This window comes from Vidua chalybeata, chromosome 7 (genome assembly GCF_026979565.1).
Source record: "Vidua chalybeata isolate OUT-0048 chromosome 7, bVidCha1 merged haplotype, whole genome shotgun sequence".
Classification (NCBI taxonomy): domain Eukaryota; kingdom Metazoa; phylum Chordata; class Aves; order Passeriformes; family Viduidae; genus Vidua; species Vidua chalybeata.
Genome location: NC_071536.1, coordinates 18,861,448 through 18,883,561, shown reverse-complemented (window position 1 = coordinate 18,883,561; position 22,114 = coordinate 18,861,448). Strand labels below are relative to the sequence as shown.

The window sequence follows — 22,114 nt, the reverse complement described above, 5'->3', positions numbered from 1 at the left end:
CTTATTCTCTTTTGTTTTAAAGCCTGCAGCTAAGTTCAATTTCTAAGCATAAAAAAACCACACAATTTCAAACTCAACAGAACACAGAAGAAATACAAACTCTTTTTTCTATGCTTTTTCTTTACTGCAAAATCTCAGATACTCAAAGAGAGAGAACTTCATATTTTTCATTCCTCAGAATATCAAGCAATCCACAACTTCATTTGCATGTTTCTTTGAAGGCAACAAAACAGACATGGGGAAGAGCAAAAAGCCTTTTTTTTAAACATACTGTCTGCTTTTTACGTCAATAAAATATGTACTGTCAGGAAGAAAATTTCAACAGCCAGTGGTACAATGTTCTCCCTCTCTGCTGTTGTCTGTATGACCACTGTCAAGAACTTCATTTCCTTATTTCCAGAAGCAAGAACTTCTACTGACTGGATGTCAAGAATCATAAAGAATTCACATTTACCACTGAATAATGTTTTGACACCTCATTTCACTTTTTTCATTCAAATGTGCAAAAGTATTTTGCAAAAAGTTGGAAAAAGATGTTCTAGAATCATCTTTTTATACTGTATTAATATATATTTTTAAAGATAATATTTTTATGTTGCTAATTTTATTAACATACTCTAGTGTAATCTTTACCTACAAAAGCTGAATGCCATGTCAATCAAAAATGAACCTGTGTTGGAGTATCTTTTACTAGAAACTAAATGTTGAGCTTCCACAGTTTGATGCCAGCATTCTAAGTATTTGCACTCCAGCAATGTCATAGTGTAATCCAGTATGCAAAAGAAAAGGCCACCAAAATTATAGCTGGGATATAACTCCTCTCTCTCAGGCAAAAAGTTCTCTCTGACTACTTATCATATATGGAAATTGCTAGACAGTATAGTAGAACCAGAAGATACATATAAATAGTTAAATAATAGACTTTATTATTTACAGTATTAGCTCTAATTTTATAGTCCTATTTTTTTAAATAGAGAAAAGCTTCCTAAATATGCTGTGTAACACCCAACATTAGGGAAAAAACATATTTTAGTCATTTTGAAATATTGGTAGCCCTATTATGGACCTAAAATATAGTTCTTGTTCTTCTTATTATTCCATATGACTGATTCAAACCTTATCATTAAAGTTTTAGGATTGACTGGATTTTCCTTTCTGATCATGTTTTACTGAAACTAAGGGAGTGGAGAAACCTTCATCCTATTATTTATATATGATAATTCTAAGGCCCTGCAAGGGACAATATTGAAAAATATATAAATCTTGAGAAATCAATTTTAAGTTCTAAAAACATTGCCAGTGGTCCAACCATTTGTATGAACATATATAAATCCCAAGGACAAAACATACAGTCATGGAAGAAAAATTTTTTTTGGATTCTGCAAAGGTGCATTAAAAAAAAAAAAAAACAACAGTACTTCATTACAATTATTTGCTTTGTAGGAAACAGTTCAGGAGCTTAATTAATATTATCATTTGGAAATGGTTATCACACTTTGTGCCAGCAGCAGTTTCTCCTCAATGCCTGACACCCCTGTCAATACACTGTGCCTGCAAAGTGAACTTCTAAGTGTCCCACCAGCACGACCCAGTTGCATGCCATGGCAAACTGCTGAAAGGGCAAAACACCGAACTCTGACACTCCACATTAGATCTTTTTACCTGCAAAAAAATATTTCGTAGTTCAGCAGGATCCGCTCTTTTGGTTGAATGCACCTGTAAACACAAGAAAATTAATGTTTCGCTTAGGCGGGCTGCTGTCAGATCGCAGATAAAACCCGCCGCGCCGGCCAAAGGCGGCAATACGGGGTCCCCTGTCAGACCCACAGGCCCAACCTCAGCCATGACCGCGCCGCGCTGCCGCGGGACGGCACAGGGCTCCGCGCCGGTGACAGCTCTCAGCACGGCGCCGTTTGCGAGCGGCGCGGCGCCCCGGCCCCACAGGACCGACCGCCACCGCCACCGCCACCGCCGCCCCGGGGACCCCGGCCCGCGCCCCCCGGGGCACTTCGGCGGGCGGAGGCAGTGAGGGGTGCGCTGCCGCGACCCCGGGGCCGCCCCGCCATCACCGCCCCCGTCCGCGCCGTTCCCCGGCCCCCGCGGGAATCCCGCGGCAGCGGCGGCAGCGGCCGCCTCCCCCCGCCGCCCGCCTGCCCCCGGCCCCGCGCGGGATCCGCCCGGCTCCTCCTGCCACCAGCGGCGGAGCGGGAGAGTCACCTTGACCGCCATGCTGCGCCCGCCGAGGAGGAGGAGCCAGCGAGCCGCCCGCCGCGCCGCCGCAGCAGCCGCCGCCTCCGCGCAGCGCTGTGGGGTGAGCGCCCTGCCCTGCCCCGCCCCGCCCCGCCTCTGCCCCGCCGAGGCAGCGGCGGCGGGGCTGCGGGTGCTCGGCGGAGAGCTGCTGGTCGCACCTCCACAGTGCAAAACGGAGCCTCTTTAAATGCTGCTGCATCTTGTTTCTGGCGTAACAGATGCGGCCGTGCCCCTGAGGGTCAGCAGAGGGTGTGTGTACCTGTTGGTTTCAAGTGCCGAAACTGTTCATAGACTGATGTTCTGGCAGCTTGGCTGCAAATCGGTTGTAGCTCTCTATTTCAAACGTAGAACTAGAGGCCCAAAATCTGGCTGGAATTCAGTAACTTCTGATAGGGTCTTATAATCCTTTATCAGCAGAGCACACATATGCTTTATACTTCAAAACAAAAAGCATGTAGGCCAGAGTCTTAAGAAAGGGAAGGTTTATACTTTATTCTAGCAGTTCAATCACGGTGCTTATAGAACCTGACTTAAATAATATTGCATACTTTGTCTTGCTGTGCTATTTCAAGGGCCCAACAAAGTGTCTTATTAGATGCCACTGGAAAAGGACAGATTCTGGTACTCCTCAAATAACACAGACAGATATTAAACTAAATACAGTAACTGGTAGCTTATGATGTTGGCCACAAAACAATGACTCATTTTTAAAACAACTTTTCTCTGGTAAACAACTTTTTTTAGTTACATGTCAACAAAAACTTTCTGCATGTAACTTATGAGTTCATATACTACATATATGCCTATGTCCCAGCTGACAGCAGGAACAGTTTTGCTAGAAATCTGCCTATTTGGTAAGCATCTGACCACCCAAGCATCTTGTTCAACATATCCATAGGAAAAGCAAAAGCCAGGCACACAAGCAAAGCAAAATAAGGAATTCATTCACTACTTCCCATGGGTAGAAAGGTGTTCAGCCATCTGCAGGAGGGCAGGGCCTCATCACCTGCAGTAGTAACCTGGGAAGACAAACATCATCACTCCAAACATCCTCTCCCTTCTTTTCCTCACTTTATATACTGCGCATGATGCCATCTGGTCAAAAATAACCCTTTGTCACCTGGGGACACCTGTCTCAGGTGTCTTCCCAACCTTTCATTCAGCCCCAACACCTTTACCAGCGGGGCGGGGCCGGCCACGCGAGCCAGCGCGAGGCTCGAGGCAGCGCCGGGCATGCGCGGGGGCTGCGCGCGCCGCACGGGGCAGCCATTGGCTCCCCGCCGGGTGTCGGCGGGCGGAAGCGGAAGCGCGTGTGCGCGCGCTCTCATTTCCGCCGGGCGGGCGCGCGGGTTGATTTGCTGCGCGGGGCTCGGCCATGGCGGGTGAGTCCCGGCCCCGCGCTCGGGGAGCGGGAGCTGTCGGAGCCTCGCCGAGAGGGGCAGGGGGGCCCGGGGGTAGCGCCGTGACCGGGGCGCGGGGCCGGAGAGCTTGAGCTCGGGGCCGGCGGATGCGGGTGTAGACGGACCGCGGTGAGCGCGGGCGGACGGGGAGTAGGCTGTGAGGGAGGGGAGCCCGGCGGCCTCTCTGCCGCCCGACTCCCATGGTCCTGCTCCTGCGTGTCTTCGGGCTTATGGCCCCCGCGGTCTGGTAGTGTTAGACCAGAGCGTGTGTCCGTGGCCACAAGTTTGCTGGCGGTGGGCAGGACGTTAAAAACCCGAAAGTGTTTTTACTTAAAGTTTGCTGCCTGAAGTAAGATGTAGGAGAACTTTCTTATGGCCCTTCTGAAATGAAGGGGGGCTATGTTTGTGAAGCATTTAGAACACACCTGAGATGAAACGTCTCCTGGCCTAGATTAGGCTTTGGAAATCACATGAAATACAGTTTATTTGCATTTTTCTTCCACATCCGTTCTGGAAGAGTATTGCTGGCTAAATAATTGCTAGTGGCGTACGTGCCACTGTAGGTCATTAGCAGCAGTTTATAAAATTGACTTAATGCAAACACTTGATGTTTCCTGACACGTGTCACTTATACCATGTTATACCGAATTCTTATTCAGTATAACATGTTATGAGTAACACATGTGAAACATATATTTAATTTGTAGTAACTTAGAATACTTAATATTTTTATAGTAATGACTTTAATTTTTCAGGAACTAAAAAGAGATACTTGTATGTTTTCTAGTTCCAAAAGAGTGTGTGCGATAGATCTCTTTATCCTCTGTATTGATGTGCTGTGGCATATTGTAGCTGTTTTAATCTTTCTTGTTCAGTGGTTTTGTGTTGTCCGTTTTTTTTTTTTTTGTTGTTGTTGTTTATGACCCTTTTTCTAATGCATTTTTTGAGTAATAATGACACCTCTTTAAAAAACCTTTTTTTTTCAGGACTTACTGCTATGGAGAAGAAGCTGGCTGAATACAAGTGTAATACAAATGAGGCAATTCAGCTGAAACTAGGTAATACCACTTTTTAAATATTGTACAAGTGATACTGAAGAATTCCAGTCTCTTCCTGTGAAATAGATACATGTATACATCTGTGTCAATTTCTCGGTTCTAGTCTGATTACTGATTTGATACTCCTAGATCACGTAATATACATCTAAATTGTATAGGATGCCTTGATTTTATTTGTATGCCACTCTCACATAGTTACTTAACTAAAGTTGTCCGACTCTAGTGGAAAGGTGCGTGAACAGCTAGCAGGGCTTCATGGGTAAACAAATGAAAGGTGATGACTTGGTCATGCTCTATTCTTTTTACATTCTCAGTTCGCTTTCCTGAGGATTTGGAGGATGAGAACACAACATTTAATCCAGAGTACAGCCATCAAGTGTTTGGAGATGAGTAAGTCAAAGTTTCCAGATTTAAACTAATAGGTTCCAAAGGGCAAATTTGTTTCCAAATCATTAAAAACCAAAACTTTTTGCTAATACAGAGTGCAAGGTAAGAAGTGCTGGCCTGGTGCTGCTGCTACATTTGCTGACACAGGCCAGGATGCCTCTGGCCTTCGTGGCCACCTGGGCACACGCTGGCTCACTCATGTTCAGTCGATTGTCGACCTGCACCCCCAGCTCCTTTGCTGCTGTTCTTCCCCAAGTCTGTCACTTGTTGAGACCCAAGTCCAGCAGATAAACACTCCTGTCCAGCCTAGTGTTGTCTGCAGTCTGACTTGGGGAGCATTGAGATCACTGATGAAGACAATAAGTGGGACTGTCCCCAGCACTGAGCCCTGGGGAACACCACAGGGGAACAGCTGTCTGGTGCATTTAACTCCATTCCTCACCACTCCTTGGGCACGGCCATCCAGACAGAGAAGCGTGCACCTGTTCAGGCCATGAGCAGCTGGTTTCTCCAGAGGAATGCTGGTAACAAAGTCTTTCCTAAAGTGTAGGTAGAAAAGTATTGTTTCTTTTATTTTGAGTATGCTGAATTAATTAGTGCTGAAATGTCATTTATTATTTTCAGTAGAGTGATATTCAACAATCTGGCCATAGATTAAAAAAAGAAATAAACCAAAAAAACCCAAACAAACCTAAGGAGAATCCACCTGCATGTTTCTGTGGACTTCTTTAAGTAGTTGGTTTTTTTTCATTTCAATTTCCTTTTGAAAGCATTCTAAGTACTTCAATTAGAATGAACTACATATATTAAATGTAATAAATTTGTTACACTATTAGTATCGTTGACAATAATTATAATTTTAGTAATCAGAGAATTCTCCAATCTGTTAGTTTAGCAAAGAAGCAAATTCTTCTGGCACTTACATTTCAGATTCTAAATTATGAATGTACTACCATAAAGGAAAAATCCCAGAAAAAAAAAGTTTTAGCGATGCTTTAATGAAAAAAAAAAAATTGGCCTGTTTCTTTGAACATTACTATTTTCTGTATGTTCTTTTCAGAAAATAGATTATCTATTCTTCATAAGAGTATAGAGTTTGTGTTCAGGCAGCTTGTATTTTCAAACTGTAAAAAAGGCTTTTCAATTCTATACTTCTTTTTGCATGTACTAATTTCTGGTTAGATTGGATAACTAAATAGAAACTGTCAACTAAAAACTCTACAAATTGATATACCTGGTTATCTGTGCTTTGTACATTATAGATTGAAGTAGTTTACTCCAAAATATTGTGCTACACTGGAAAGTAATTTTTAATAAATATTAGCAATCAATTAATGTAAATAACTGTTAATGAGTTAAAGCTGTTGAAAAAGCATAAAAACAGTATGAGCTGTTTCAGGTATTCTCTCCTGAGCTGTCACAGTAAGGACACAGGCACTGCCTTACTGAGTTCAGAATATTTCCACTAGAGGAGTGAAGTAATAGAAGCAGTGTAAGGCATTATCTCTGTCTAAATAACACACATCCAGTTTGATTCCCTTTTCCTAACAGGAAGCTTACTTTACCTTACTGGGAAAGATTATGTGAATGTCACATGAAATGAAGCCCCTGTGATGTGAATGTTTTGTTGTGTATCAAGTTCCTGGTTGTTATTTTCTCCTTTCTCAGTGAAGTTGCTTTTGGCTACAAGGGACTCAAGATCCTCTTGTATTACATTGCTGGAAATCTGTCAACGCTCTTCCGCATTGAATACACATCAAAAGTGAATGAAAAGTTTGACTGTGTGGAGGTAAGTGCAGGTCTGCTTCGGTCTTTAACATAACGTTGAGATGGTTTACTTCAGTTCTAGGTTTAGTAATTGCCCAGCTAGACATGGTTTATATTAAAAGGAAAGAAACAAAGCTTCACTTTGCTAAGCAAACAAAAAGGTTTGAACTTCATTTCCTATTCCCTGACAACAGTACAATCAAAATTCTGTCAAACAGAACAGTCAGATGTGAAGTGTTGATGCCAAAGCCAGCTCCACAAAATAAACCTCAACTTGACAAGTCTGTATCTTCATATTAACTGTGACCAGGAGGAGGACTAGTACTTATGGGGTTAATGATGAAGAGAATCACTGAAAAGAAAAAAGAGGTTTCTGTAAGAACTTAGTGAGATAGTATGCTTGACTGTGTCTCTGTAAACATGGAGAACAACTAGGGCAGAAAAGAGATTATAAACTTTTGTATGGGTATCATGTATGCTTTACATCTTTCTTAAAGGAATGTGATAATACAATTACCTGCAGGGTTTTTGTTTGGTTGTTTCTTCTTTTTCCTGCAGGTTTTCTGAGCTTATAAAGTACTTGTAGGATAGATTTTTTTTCCTCTCCTACTGTCTGTATGTTCTCCAAATATGACTTCAGATTGCATTTAAGTTACTACTTTCAAATTCATTGGAGTTTATTTAAATAATTTCAAGGAAAGGCCTATTGTAAAAGGAGAAATTACTTCATTAAAGTCATTTGAGATTTTAAAGATTTGCCCTTCCTTGTTTTGAAGGTGTATTAGAATATAGTCAGTTCAACAGGCTAAGTTCCTGGACATATCTGAAATACTTTATAGGCTAGAGCAACATGTCTTAGGAGTGAAAGGTCATGCTCTTCAATCTTAAGAAGGACTTTTTGAAAAAAGGAAAGGAAAAAGGAAAAAAAGGAAAGGTTGTTGGCCGTATAGTAAACATGTTAAAATCAAATTGTCCAATCTTGCTATAATTTCAAAATAGAACAGGAATCTGCCCCATAGCACCTTTTTACTTCATCTATTTTCTGTACAAATGGGAAACCCTGTTTACTTCTTTGGAGGTCTAAACAAGGTCTGTCTTGCCCTATGCACACTGCAATTTTTTGATTGCTCAAAATGGTTGCTTTTTTCAAGGCCTGTTTCCTATACTGAATTTTTCCTCCAATTCCTTTAGGGACTGAGATGGGGACAAAAAAGATCTTTTTGAGCAGCACTTGTGTTTGCTTTCCAGGGCATTTACATGCCTTGACTGAAGGGGAAGAATGTGGTTGCTTACCTTTGCTTCCCTTAGTGTTACTAGTACTGTACAGTCAAATAAGCTGCTTATATTGCTATATCTAAACATATGTAAAAAAAAATACGTAGTCAGTCTTCTGCATTTGTATTTGCTGTCAGTTTAACCAGCCTAAGATAGCTCATTTGCAGAGGTTAAAACATCAGCTGTCATTACAGCAGGATGTTGATGTGAATGTGTATTAACATTTACTTTTCTAAGTTAACTATTTGCTGATCTCTCCTCCTTGATGATAATTACACTAAGATGCAGACTATCTGCCACACATGACAGATAATCTTGTGCTGTGAATAGATGGCCTTTAGGAAAGGACAGCAGTTTCTGCCTTTACTCTAACTGGTTACAAGCAAGTTGGTATTAATGCTCCACAAAGTTATTCACAGCTGAGGATTTTGTACCCAGATTTCCATACAAGCTCATTCAACAGCAGGTGGTTTTATTCTGTAATACTAAGTTTGGTTTCCTTACTGCTGAAGCAGCTGCTGCTATCCCTGCTAGGGACTGACAGAAATACTCATCCCAATACCACTGGTTTTTTTTCTCCAAGATCTTTTTCAACATTCGCGATACAGTCCTGAAATATCAAAAGGCAGAAGTCCAGTCATATTTATGCATCTTAACATGGTTTAGATCCATCTTTAAGGAGATTATATTACTGGGGAAGGCTCAGCAAAGTATGATCATGTTTTGAACAGAAGCTGGCACTTCATTTAGTGAAAGTAGACAAAATTTATCCCTGGAATGGAGTTAATTCTTTCAAATAACTGAAGAGAAACTGCTTTCTTCTAGTGTAAATATTAATAGCAATGACCTCTGAATTGCTTGTTGCATTGAGATTTGCAGCTGTTCCAATATCTTCCTTTTTTCTGCATTTTATGATGGGATAGGTGTAAAGTATTTCACTAAACTCTCTATCTTGCTTTGCAGCTAGTGTGTGCATTTTCTTTATACAAAAGTTAATTTAAAAGTATTGTTTCAATATTTGGTTCTTTTGTTAGGTAATACTGCTGATCACTCAATTTATCCCCTCTGAAGTATGTACATACAATTTTTAGAGAAATTCAACTCTCCAGTATGCTTCTATAGTTATTTTAATTTAAGTCACTTTGAAACAGCATCTACATGGTATGCAAATGTCATAGCTGCCTATTAGTTCAATAATTTCTAAATTAAAATTACTCAGAGTCAAATGTGATGTATGAAGAGACATTACCCACTTAAGCAGTCCTACTACAAATCAAGTGCAGTTACAAGCCCATACCAAATTTCCTGTCATCACCTTACATGATTCTGATTGTGAAGGTAATATATTACAGACAGCACTTCCATTAACCATAAGCTTAACAACTCTTGGCTGGCTTATTTCAGGTTTTTGCATACTTCATTGTAAGTTGCTTTGCCTGTGTTAAACATTGCTGTAGTAGTCAACAAGATTGTTTTACTGAAGAGAAATTTGTGTGCATCCATTCTGGTTGGTAAGATCTGAGTGTCTTGCTCTGATAAAAAAAAAATTAGCCTTTCACCAATATCAAAGAAATGCACAAGGGAAGGCAGTAAACACATTTTTGTAGCTCTTTGGATTATGGGCACCTCAGAGAGAAGTGTTTGAAAAGGACTTGCTAAGTAATGGATGTTTCCATTTAGAAGTACAGGTTTTAATGAAATAAATTATTTTTACATCGTTGACTATTGCGATTCCAGTATTTCAGATCTTATTAACTGAAAATTGCATGGCTTAAACTTCTGGCACTGCTCAAACTGAGGATTCTGGGATTTGCTCTGTAAGAAGGAGAGATCCTGTTAACCCTAAAATTGAAGACTGTGTTTTCTTGTGTCATACCCCATGCCAAGGGGAGAGAATTTTTAGGAGGCAATAGGTGAAAATTTGTTGTAGTCATATAGAATCAATCTAGTGCTTTATTTGCTAAGACTGTGGTACATTTTCATTCTTTCTGCTGTATTGAAAACAAGACTTCTCTGGTGGCAGCCAGTGATGGATGTGATATCTTACAGGCTTTGTGCAAGTCACAGTTTGGCTTCCTTCTTACCACTAATGAAGAAACTTAGAAATGTGAGAGGAAACAAAATTACTTAAACATTATGTACATAGCACTTCCTGCTGTATATTCACCCTTTTTAGATATTGTCCACATGTCATCTGTGGATGACTTTTTTTTGTACTGTTGCATGGAAATACTATTTTAATTCTGGATTATTTTTGCATGATTATTCAGCTATATAAAATGCAAATTGCTACAGATACTTGTGATTTCTTACAGCTCTGTCAGTAGTGCAGACGTAAGAGTTGTGTAAACAATGCATTTGCACAATTTTAAAAAAGGCATTTCTAAATTGTGTTCCATATAAATATGTTTTTTAATGTAATTCATTGATTCGGAAGAAGTGGCTGGTTTTGTGTAATCCTTTAAATCAGTAAGTGTAAAGAAAACATTTTGGCTAATACTGGTTTATGAAGAATGGCGAAGGCACCAACAAATTATCTTTGTTTGGAGAATGAAATGAGTGTAAAGACTACACGTTTTTACTGAGTTCCTACAACCATGTATTGTAGAGCTGTATTTTAACTGCTTAATAGCTCTCTCTCCAAATATAAATATAAATGTTGGTAGTACCAAACCATTAAGAATAAAACTTGTTTTTGCTGAACTAAGTCTGTCCTTCTCCACAGTAAAAATGTAACTGAATGATAAAGTGCTATTCATTTGCAGGTGCATTGCTTCTGCTTAAGGGCCCATGGTTGAAAGGACAGGAATTAGTAGCATGTTGTATTAGCCTTTTGTAGTGTGTTTTGTTCTGAGCATCTTAATTTCCCTGTTTTGAATGCTAAGTAGCAAGAGTCTTGGTTTTGAACTAATACCCATCATGCATGTAAACGGTGTGAAAGAGCTGCTTAGTAAGTTAACACAAAGTGTTCTTGTGTCCGCCCTTGTGGAAATAGATACAATACAAACATTACAGCTGAACTCACGGCAAACTCCATTAAGTAAAAACCTGGATTCATTGTCCAGAGGAAAGTTTGAATTGAATGTAAGCTCATTTTGTTGAATGTAATGTCAGGCTTTTAGAGGTTGTATTGAGGAGTATGGTTTTGTTAAGTTGAGACCAATTCATTAAGTTTTATTGCCTGGTGAGAAGCAGTAATACGTTATTGTGAAGCTTCATCAAATATTCATGGTTAAAAAGAAGTAGTAAATGTATTCAATCAAGTGGTCTTTTGGAGGTCTGAAAAGGATTATGAAGTCTGCTCAGCTGATAGTCTCTAACTTTGGCTATCTGAAAAGAGTAATCTCTGAATTAAATTTTGGTGTCAGAATATTTTGTCTTCCACAGTACGTTAGACTACAGGTCAGATTTGCTGACAGTATTCAGAAGTTGTACTATTTTATGTCAAACTTTGTTTTCAAAACTTTCTTTTATTAGAATGCAGGATGTGGTTGTCTGAGTTTGTACTGTTTTGCAGCTGATTCTATAGACAGGCATTTCAAGCAGGGGGCCGTAAGAATGCCAGAGTGTGCTAGCTGTCACTTTCCTATTTGGGAGCTCCCGTTTTTGGTCTTTGTCCCTTTTTATCTGCTTAGTTCTGCATCACCTAATACCTCTTGTAAGCTGCTTGTTTGGGAACCTGAGTTCTACGAGGCTGTGTAGCATAGCATAATCTTGGTGAATTGCTGTCTAGAAAGTCTTGGTTTCTGAGCATGCTGCGCTTGCAGAATAGCTACCAATGCTCTTAGTCAAGCTTGAACAAATATAACAATCTCTAAACAGAAAAATGTTCGTGAACTTTGCTATAACCAAGAGCTTTTTGATGCTTAAAAAGGCTGGATTGTGACATTTCTGATCTCATGAGTGCAGCTCCTTTACTTGTTGGAAGATCACTAACGAACAACAAGAATGCTTGCTTTTTCTTTTTTCTCTTTCCTTTTTGGTTTTTTAATTACTGGTAGATATAGTACCATTGATATAGTACCATGGTAGATATAGATATATTAATTTCTTAAACACAACAGTGACATCAATACTGTCTTTTTCTAATTTTCCACCAATCCTTCCCCTTTTTGTAATCTTCAGGCAGATGATGTGGAAAGTAAAATTAGAGAAATCATTCCGCCTGGTTTTTGCACAAACACAGATGACTTTGTGTCTCTGCTGGAGAAAGAGGTAAACTTCAAGCCCTTTGGAATGCTGTTGCACACATATTCTATCCATAATGAGGAAGCTGGTGAAGATATAGCATATCAGATATACAAGGTATGAAAAAATAAGTTAAGCTTCTGCTTTTGAGCAACCAAATTCAGCTTTTATTTTGTAGAGATGCACCTTCTGTAGTGACTCAACTGTAGTGTATAAATACTATAATTTTACCCATTTGTAAATCACTAACATACTTTTTTATATCAGTTAATTTAATTAGGTTTTTCATAGTTTTTCCTCTTGCATCTGTGATAGGGTTCACCTGACTTCTCCTGGCTTTTTCCCTAGGCTGACATGACATGTCCAGGCTTTCGAGAATATCATGAAAGGCTTCAGACGTTCTTGATGTGGTTTATTGAAACTGCTAGCTTTATTGATGTAGATGATGAAAGATGGAACTACTTTCTAGTGTAAGTACAGTTCTAAAGCAACAGTGGACCTTATTACCTCCACAAAGCCTGCATTTTAATTGTGGCTGGCCAATTATTGGAGCAGTATAATGATATTTTTCCCAGGAAAGAAAAAACATTGTTTATGAGGCTTGAGTTTTCCTCCATTATGCTTTGGGAAAGCTTGAGAATAGAGCTGAATTAAATGCTGTTGTCCGTTAGAGCCCTGAATGTAGGCTTAAACAGTAAAATGAGCTTTGCCTGTGTTTTCTTTTACTTGCCACCTATTCATCTTTATAATAGGCAAGTGCACTGAAGTGCTGTAAAGAGGTCTGATTTATCCAAGTTGCTGCACACCAATTAAGTGAATTGTACATTCAGAACATAGCAGGTGTACCCATTGGGCCCTCACAGAGTAGCTTGCTGACACTGAAAATTCAGTTGGAGAATGGAAAAGAAAATGGACACTGCATGGGAGCGCAACTGTAATTGACCTGCTTGGCTTTCTGTTTTATCTGCAGATTTGAGAAGTATAATAAGGATGGAGCTACACTCTTTGCGACCGTAGGCTACATGACAGTCTATAATTACTATGTGTACCCAGACAAAACCCGGCCACGTGTAAGGTAATTGGCGGTGTAACTCGTGCCTTGCCTTTTATTTCAGAAGAGGGAACTGCTGAAGTTCCCAATACTTGTTTATAATAGTGTTGATTTGTTTAAAAAAATCCCCATTATTAGCTGTCTGTGCACTGATTTTTTTTTTCATTGTTCCCTTCTTGAAGCGGGGGGAATCTCAAACAAGTTTTGAATATTTCACAATTTTAAGATGCTGTTAAAAACTACATTTTAACTTGAAGATTGCACATACCTTAATCTAAAATGAAATACTGTTTTGTTTTTAAGACTTCACATTGTTTCCAAATGCTTGCATTTGAACTGAAAATGCATTCCTTTGTCTGTAGCCAGATGCTGATCTTGCCACCATTCCAAGGAGAAGGCCATGGTGCTCAGCTGCTTGAAACAGTTCATAGATACTATATGTCTTCTCCTACAGTACTTGATATAACAGGTTTGAATTATGTTTTTAATAAGGCACTTTATAGGTTGTTAGCCCACAAGCTAACTTTTATGTTCATTTGTGTGAATTTAAAGCCTTTTGAAGATTTAGCTTCTGCTCAGTTCAGGATTAATAGTACTCTAGTTTACAGAAGTGTATATGGTGTAGCTTCTTAAATACTTAACTCAGAGAACAGCACACCAGGAAAATTCAATCCCTAGTGTGAATGGATTACCAGCTAATTAACTATTTATTGTGAGATACACAGCTGAGTTTGCCAAGAGAGCAAGCTTTGTAAATTCCTTGTTCAATTGACCCCTATTAGCCAAAACTCAAACTTGAGGGGAGACACGACGCACCTAACTAAAATAGCATATTTAATATTAGTGTGCAAGCTGATATTTTACAGACGGTAAGAGTTTGTAGAGAACTTGTTCTCTAGGAGCACGTATTGTTGGCTGAAGGTATCCATGATATTAGATGTGTGTGCACAAATACCTCAAAACAAAAGATTGTGGAAATGGCAGGTAAAGGGTCCATGTGAATAACAAAACTAACATTGAAAATTGTCACGGGCCTGACGTCAGTCCTGTGGTTTCAAGTCTAGTATAGGAAGAAATGCAGTTCAAACACGTTTGTCATTTAATTCTATGTGTATGCTTATCTTGGTTATAAATAACTCTCCATTCTAATTAAAACCCAATAGACTACTTGCTTTCATAATGTGTTGTTGCCAGATCATCATAACAAAATAATCCACCTCATAATTTCAATCCAGTTTGTGGGAACCTAAGAAAGTATACTTTAGTTCATGCAGCAGGAACTCATGTGCATCATGCATTTTTCTTTTTAATAGTACAAACCTTTACATAGCTCTTATAATTGAGGATGAGCAAAGTCTTAACATGCTACTGCATAAATCCTATGACATGTTCATGGGTCAGTGCCTTAAGTACAGGGTTGTAGCAAACAGTAAACGTGCACTAAAACTTTGGTCCTTTTTTTTGGGAAGTGAAGCTGGAGAAGGCTTGCAATATTCTACATGGCACACAAGTTATGAAAGTTAAGACTCTTTGAGAAGTATTTATTGTCCTTTTTGAGGGGAACACAGGACTTGTACTGTCTTAATATGGGCAAGATATTTAGTTAAATATAATCTAAAATTGTGAAATAAAGCCTTTATTAAGTTCTGTAAAGAGGAAATTAAGATCTAGTTAATTACTTTGAAAAAGCTAATTTACTAATTAAAATTATTTCTGAGTTTCACGTTTGCAGCAAATACTTTGTTCTGCTTATACCTTGCCATCATGACACAAGCAAAATGTATGCTGCTAGTGCTTACTGGACAGAAACTGCCTCATTCTTCTTTTAACTACTCTGAGTGCAAAAGAATGAATCAATTTACTTTAGTGCACTTCTCCAATCTCTTTAGCAGAATAAGTGCTATAAGGCTTGCCATACAAGATTAGGGAAGTCGTGCACAATATATTTTAACCTAACCCAGGAAAATAAATTGTTGGTTGTGCAGTGCCACATACACCACGTGGCAAAAGCTTCTATCCCAGTCCTTCTTGGTAGCTTTGTTTTGCTTTTAATCATCCTGAAACTGCAAGTTTTAACTATTTACAGTGTACCTCAAAACTAAAGGAAAACACACCTGAGATGTAAGCTGGTTAGAAATAAACTCCACAATGCTAGCTCCCAGGAAAATGAATGTTGAAGGGGAAGCATGGCCCTGCTACTTGTTTCTAGTGAGCTTGTCTAAAGCAAGGAAAAAAGAAATATACTCACAATGTTGTACATATGTTTCCTTCTGCATTAAATAGTTGCATATGGCCTCATATTGATCTTAACTATGGCTAGTTTTCCATTTCAGTGGTTTTTCTATAGCAACAGTTTTGATAGCTATGCCCTCTTTTTTTTTAAGTAAAATGAAAGTAACCTGAAATCATGATCAGCTTTTGCTTAGGTCCCTTCAGCCTTTTAATTTTGGATAATCTTGTCCTTTGGCTTCTTGTACCTTTTCGTGCCTTCCCTGCTAACAAGACTAACTCCTGCTCAATACATGTCTTCATCTAGTTTACTTGTATACAATAGGATATTTTCACTAATCTTTTCCCACATTTTCCCTTTTGTTTGTGTTTTAGTAGTTCTACTACTGTCAAATACAGAATAGATACAAGAAAAAAGGTTTAAAGGCTTGTCTTTTTCCAAGGAGTTAAATGGCTTTAAACAAGTCTGTTTCATAATGCATATGTACACAATATGTACAGCACTGCAAAATATCAGAAGCTTCTCTTAATGTGGCCTGTTTGTCTACTGTCAAACATCAAAACCTTTGATAATAGTGCTTACAATTAATCACAGTTGTTTATATACTGATGAATACTGCATCTGCTTTTGTTTTCCACAGTTCTTTATAATTACATAACAGAGATAAAACAAATAATTCTGATAAGCTTTTTTTATTCTTTCTAGCTGAAGATCCATCTGAGAACTATGTGAAGCTTAGAGACTTTGTTCTTGTAAAGCTCTGTCAAGATTTGCTTTGCTTTTCCCCAGTAAAGTTAATGCAAGGTTTCAGTCAAGAAATGGTGACGGAAGCGCAACAAAAATTGAAAATAAATAAGGTATTAAATCAGTACCATTGTAGTTGGACGTATTCTTACCAAACTAGTACAATACAACTTAATCTTAGAGAGAGACATGGAATTTACACACTTGCTTATTTTGATACTTGTTAAGGATGTATCGGGAGATATATGGTTCATGGTTTTAGGTAAAGGCCTTTTTTACCTACAAATTCTACTGTAATAGAATTTGACATGGTTTTTATTTCTTTCAAGAGTGTGCAAATGAGTGTTTCTTTGGGAATGCAGAATGCTAAAGTGGCAAACAACTTACTAGTGCAACTTTAAACACTTGGAGAACTAAAGAGTTAAATTGAACAATTAAATTTGCTGGTAATCTTAAGTTATTAAACTCATTTTTGAGTACGGTAGTGAAATAGCAGAGTTGTTTAATTTAAAATGTATTTGAGTGTGGTGTACTGAAGACTTTAAACCATGAGGGATGGGCAGTGTGAAGCCATATTCAGATGTGTTCATGAAAATGTTATAGCTTATATAAGGAAACTACATCTGCAGCCTTCTGTATTTTAAGTCTGAAAGAATAAATAAATTTCATTTGTTTTTTTAACAGTATATAAACATGTGGTAGTGTAGCAAATAAACCACTTTTTGTTGTGTTGTTCAGAAAAAAATACTTGATCTTAAATGCAAGTTAATACTAATATAGTAGCAACATAATTTTCTCCCCAGATTTTCTACGGCCAGATGTTGTACTTTCTGATCCTGATACCAAAAGCACTTCAGTTTTTCCATTTACTAATTAATTTTCTTCCCCAGTAAACAGAAAAGTTTAAATATTGTTGTTTTCAGGGGGCCTTGTGAAGGGCAGTAGATAGGGCAGTAGATACATGTGGATTAATTAGCAAAGTGGATACTGCTTGGTATTGCTTTACGTCACTCTAGTTCAAGTCCTTGTTCTTAGAAGTGTTTTTGGACTCACTTCTGGGCTTTCTGCTGTTCGCTTACAGCAAGTCCTTGAAGCACCTCTATGGCTGGTGCAGCACCTGAGAGATCAGACACTGGGTGCATGGTAAAAAATGGTTTTCAAGTCAAAAGAAAAATGTTTATTCACTGAACTCACCAGATAGGACAGATTTATCCTTGCCCCGTCTTCTGATTAGATGAAGAATTACTCTAGTATTTCGGTATTTCTGCACTTGGAGTTCTGTTGCATGACCTCTTTATTCATATGTGGTTTTTATTCTCCTTTCTGTTCATTAGCAACACACAAGACGAGTTTATGAAATTCTCCGATTGCGTGCAACAAATATGGGTGATGCAGAACAGTCCAGAAGCTATCGGTTGGATGTTAAAAGAAGACTGATTGGGCCCTATAAGGTGTATATGACTTAAGTATCATTTAATATTTATTTCAACGCTAATTATACTTGATTTTACTTTAATTTCCATAAATGTAGTTGATGCCAATTATGCTGCCAATCAACTACTGTTAGTAATGCAGTGTTCAGCTGACATATATACAGATGCAGAGGACATTTGTACATAGCAGCACTGAAGATCCTGTGTTTGACTCCTGACTGTTTCCTGCCCAGTTCCACCAGGAGGTTACTATTAAGCTTATGCTATCTAACTACAAGTGGCATTATGCCCAGGTAGATTTAAGGGGAGAAATGGTCAATTTCTTGAAGAGGTTGAAAACATACCTTAAATAGACAAGCCAGAAATTTGAAGAGAGGTAAAGTTTACACTGCAGACTAGGTGTAGTTTAGATTCCTGTTCTAATTGTTTGCTAGGTCTTAAGAAAACAGCTTGCTAGAAGTAATTAAGTCATGTCAACATAGGACCAACACCATCCAGATGGAATATAAAATAATACCAGCAGTAAAATTCAAGCAAGTTTTAAACATTGTACCAAGTAATTTTCTTAGTTCCTATTATTTATGCATTCTGGATTTTCAGTGTGGTTGGTCTGTGTTGCATAAACTGACCCTTTGAGGTATGGATTTTAAAAATTATATCTTAGTTGCAAATGGCATCAGTCTTTGTATCAAGACTCAAAAAGGCCACAAATAAATCTAGATTTATTGCTGTAACTAGCATGTTAGCTAATGTTGTCAATTAAATACTTGCCAAGCAAAGTACTTGAGAAATCAAAATCCTGCATGTAAAGGTAGACAAGAGCACGAGGAGTACCTTGATTAGTTTGAAAGCTCTCCTAAAGCAGCATTTACCCTGTTATTCCAAAACAGCAAAACTTTGCTTGTAGTCGTGTTGTGCTTACAGGGGCTGTTAGTAGAAATGAGAGGCTAGCATTGTATTACTAAATACCTATCTGATCTGGTGATAATTTCATGTCATGCTGAGTGCCAGAACCTTAATCAAAACATGCTCTCTTTTACGAGTGTCTTCTCATTTGCTAAACTTCACTCAGTGTCCACTACAAATAAGGTGATTTTTCAGCAGCTGTTTTTCATTACTATTACATGGTTTCAATTCACTCGCTCATCACTGAGGTCCTGTAGGCGAAATCCAAAATTTCATAAGCAGCTTCAATTCTAGTGCTTCTAGCAGGTGTTTCTCCTTCAGTCTTTGCACACAACAAGTGCATGGATAATGACTGGATTTTGTATCGCTAAATATGCAATATTGCTATGGTAGAACATTGCATTTTTAGATTTATGTTATTTCAATGTGGATTCAAAAGAATCCTTAAAGAACCAACTTCTTTTTTCCCTGATTTTAAATTTCATGTTCTGAAATAGTCATCTTGTTTATGGTAGTTCTACTTAGTAAATAGCTTACTCATATACTCATTTTAAACAATTTCCAATAAATTTTAGTCACATTGCCATTTTCAAAAAGTTTTCAGAAATGTAATGAAACTAACTTTTAGTATAGAGAGGGTAATTTTGAGGGGGGAACCAAATTTTATAAACATATAATCGGGGATATTACTGCATACTCTAATACTGGTGTCATTTTATTACATAAACTGTTTGATGGCTTCATTTGAACAGTGCTGTACAGATGTAGAATAATTCTAAGTTGATACTACCTTAGTTTAATAAAAATGGTATTCCATCTTAGAATTACTTCCTGGCTAACAGTAGCAGTGAAAAAAACTATATGTGGAAACCTCCAGGGAAGAAGATGCAATAGATCTATTCCCCTTGAAGTCATTACATTAGCAAGGAGGTGGCTGCTAAAGCTACTGAGACCTTTATGCATGTGGCATGACTAGATTGGGATGACTGATGCAGCTGGGTGTGTTGTTCTCTGTATAAGTAGTATTAATACAGGAAAGAAAAGATTTGGTATGTTAGTTAACAGGGCATCACTCCAAGGTAGTTTAAAGGGTGAGCAGCTTGTGAAATTTCAGTTTCACTGTGGCTTCTCCATTTCTGACAAACTCTGCATTTTATTAGTAGATTGTGCTGGTAGATATATCTCCTTGATCATGTCTTTGTTCTTTATGTCATCCCTCTTGGAAGTAAATACCACTGCTGTACTGCTTTTTGTAATTATTATACTTTGTTTGCTACTTGAATATGCTTATCTGCCCAGCCCAACAACTTGCTCACAAAGAATCCTCTTGAAGCTGCCCAGGTAAAATGTTACTGATGGCAGTTTTCAAAATCTTGTGTACCTGGATATGCTTGTTGTATATTTGGAGAGGGGAAATGGATATTGACACAACTGGTTATCTGAAATGTGCAAAGAGAGTTTGCTCTTTAGCAGGAATCTGGAACTCAAAGATGGCCTAATGGTACAGTATCGCATGTAGTGCGCATTTAAAAGATGGTACCCTTTTTTCAGAGCTAATGTTTATAATCTAAACAAACGCTCCTGTTAATCAGGCAGACTTTGAATTAATTCTAGAATAAAGTTTTAGTTGTTCTACTGACAGAAGCTTGGCCAGAAGGTACTCATCTCTATTTTCATTTGGGCAGCTCATCATATGTTTTGAGTATCTTACTCATTTTGACTACGCAGAGGTAATGTGAATCTAAAATTTAAGCACCTATGCTGTTTTTCACATCCTTTCAACAAGGAAAGGCTGTATCTCCACTCCTCCCTCCTGACTCTCAGCATCAATCACAGAATGAAAACAAATACTCCTTTGAGAGATAAACGTAAAATTAAGAGCACAAAAGTGCTTTGATTTTGAGACTGTTAGAAATAGAATAATTTGGTGACATTTTGTTGCTTTAATACATTCATTCTATAGGTATTGCAAAGATATATTGGTAAGATGTCAGGCATATATAATACCTTTTTTAAAATGAAGTGTTGAATGATATTCTGGTTTTACAAAGCTAGAGAAGACTGAAGAATGAAAGTACCTGAAGAACTGAATAGTTCAGAAATAGGTATCACCTACATAAAAGTATATCTGGGTAAAGAAAATAGAAAAGTATTTTGAGGTGTTTTTAAGAAACAGGTAAAAACCACATGTGACAGAACAAGGACAACTCATCATCTTCCTGTACAAATATGTTTATGCTTATAAATAATCTTACTGCTTTTCAGTGCTGTTACTGCTAGTCCCTGGTAACTTGAATAACTTGTAAGAGTTTGTGAAACTTTTTCTGTGTATTGGAAGCTTAAAATTAATTTTTGATAGTCAGTTATAGGGAAATTATTTGGCTGAACAGTCACGTAATGGGACACCAGTGTAATTAATGTTAATGTAGGACTAAATATTCTGGTGAGATTTCTACAGTCAAGTTTTTCGTGCCATACATCTTCAGTAGTGGGTGTACTGTTAGACATAATCTGTTTGGTTAAGGTAACAAAATTCCTCCTTTCTTTAGCTCATGGGCAATAGAGGAACTTTAACAGCCTTTAACAGAACAAATATGGTACTGATCAAACATGGTTACTGGTTCTCTTGGGATTAGGGACATCTTAAAGAACTAGATACTGAAATAGAATAAATTTTAATGAAATACCATAATGAAATACCATATTCTTGATAATTACTGGCTGTGTTCAAACTACTGTTTGTTTGATTGCTTAGAAAAAACAGAGAGAACTTGCCAAGATGAGAAGGTGTCTAAGACCAGAGGAGATGACTAATCAGTTGAACCAAATAGACCTAAACTTGCAACGCGAACAGTTAGAAGAGAGCTTCCAACAGCTTGTTTCAGATTACCGAAGAGTCCTAGAACGACTTGCACAAGCATGAGGATCCTACTTGTACAGGAAACTTGCAGAGATCTATACAGTGTTGTAAAACACATCCTTAATTGCCACTTAACTGCAAAAAAAATCTCATGTGACGTTTTAATCACATTAAAGATGACTTGTGTTCCTGTGCATTTTTAATATTTTCTATTTTTGTGTTGTAGATTTAAAAATGTTGTACTTTAGGTTTTGGGGCACTTCTTGATGAAATAAAAAAATGTAGATTCTCAGATACAGTGTTACTTCAATTGTATGAATTTTCTTTTACCCTTTTGTTTTGATCAAGACTTAATAGATAGTAGAATAGCAAGTTAATATATAAATATAAGCAATCTCAAATTTCTCCTAACTTGATTCTCCTCAGGCTGTTCTCCATGGATCCTGTTGTACAGTGTAGGGCCTGTGCAGATTTAATGTCATGAACAGGTGACAAGGTTGGTTCTGTGGTCTTGGGTGTTTCCTGTGTACAGACTCTTTACCTTTTGCTAAAAGCGGATCCTGCT

General features: G+C 38.1%; 2 protein-coding genes across 5 annotated transcripts in view; one reads left to right on the top strand and one right to left on the bottom strand.

Moving 5' to 3' along the window:
• SLC25A12 (solute carrier family 25 member 12) overlaps positions 1-2,529 on the bottom strand; it is a 45,733-nt gene extending 43,204 nt beyond the window's left edge. Inside the window, exons 1-2 of one of the 2 annotated variants that reach the window (XM_053948046.1) lie at positions 2,510-2,529; positions 1,663-1,716 (exon numbers count right to left, since the gene is read on the bottom strand). Coding sequence is in view for 1 of the 2 variants with exons in the window: in XM_053948045.1 (XP_053804020.1) it covers positions 1,663-1,716; positions 2,218-2,229 (66 nt within the window). In the remaining variant the exon portion in view is untranslated. Of the gene's footprint in view, positions 1-1,662; positions 1,717-2,217; positions 2,260-2,509 lie in introns of those variants that run through there. The other variant, XM_053948045.1, reaches the window with a different exon arrangement.
• Positions 2,530-3,545: 1,016 nt separating this feature from the next.
• On the top strand, positions 3,546-21,843 carry HAT1 (histone acetyltransferase 1). Of its 3 annotated transcripts, none has more exons than XM_053948052.1 (11): positions 3,546-3,632; positions 4,637-4,708; positions 5,023-5,098; positions 6,764-6,884; positions 12,263-12,442; positions 12,674-12,795; positions 13,296-13,400; positions 13,739-13,845; positions 16,312-16,463; positions 17,685-17,801; positions 21,445-21,843. In XM_053948052.1, the coding sequence occupies exons 1-11, from the start codon at positions 3,626-3,628 to the stop codon at positions 21,610-21,612; spliced, it is 1,227 nt and encodes a 408-aa protein (XP_053804027.1). In that variant the 5' UTR covers positions 3,546-3,625; the 3' UTR covers positions 21,613-21,843. The 3 variants fall into 3 exon arrangements, with proteins under 3 accessions (XP_053804027.1, XP_053804028.1, XP_053804029.1); XM_053948053.1 differs by lacking the exon at positions 3,546-3,632 and adding an exon at positions 3,757-3,779; XM_053948054.1 differs by lacking the exon at positions 3,546-3,632 and adding an exon at positions 3,830-3,999.
• The last annotated feature ends 271 nt before the right edge of the window (positions 21,844-22,114 follow it).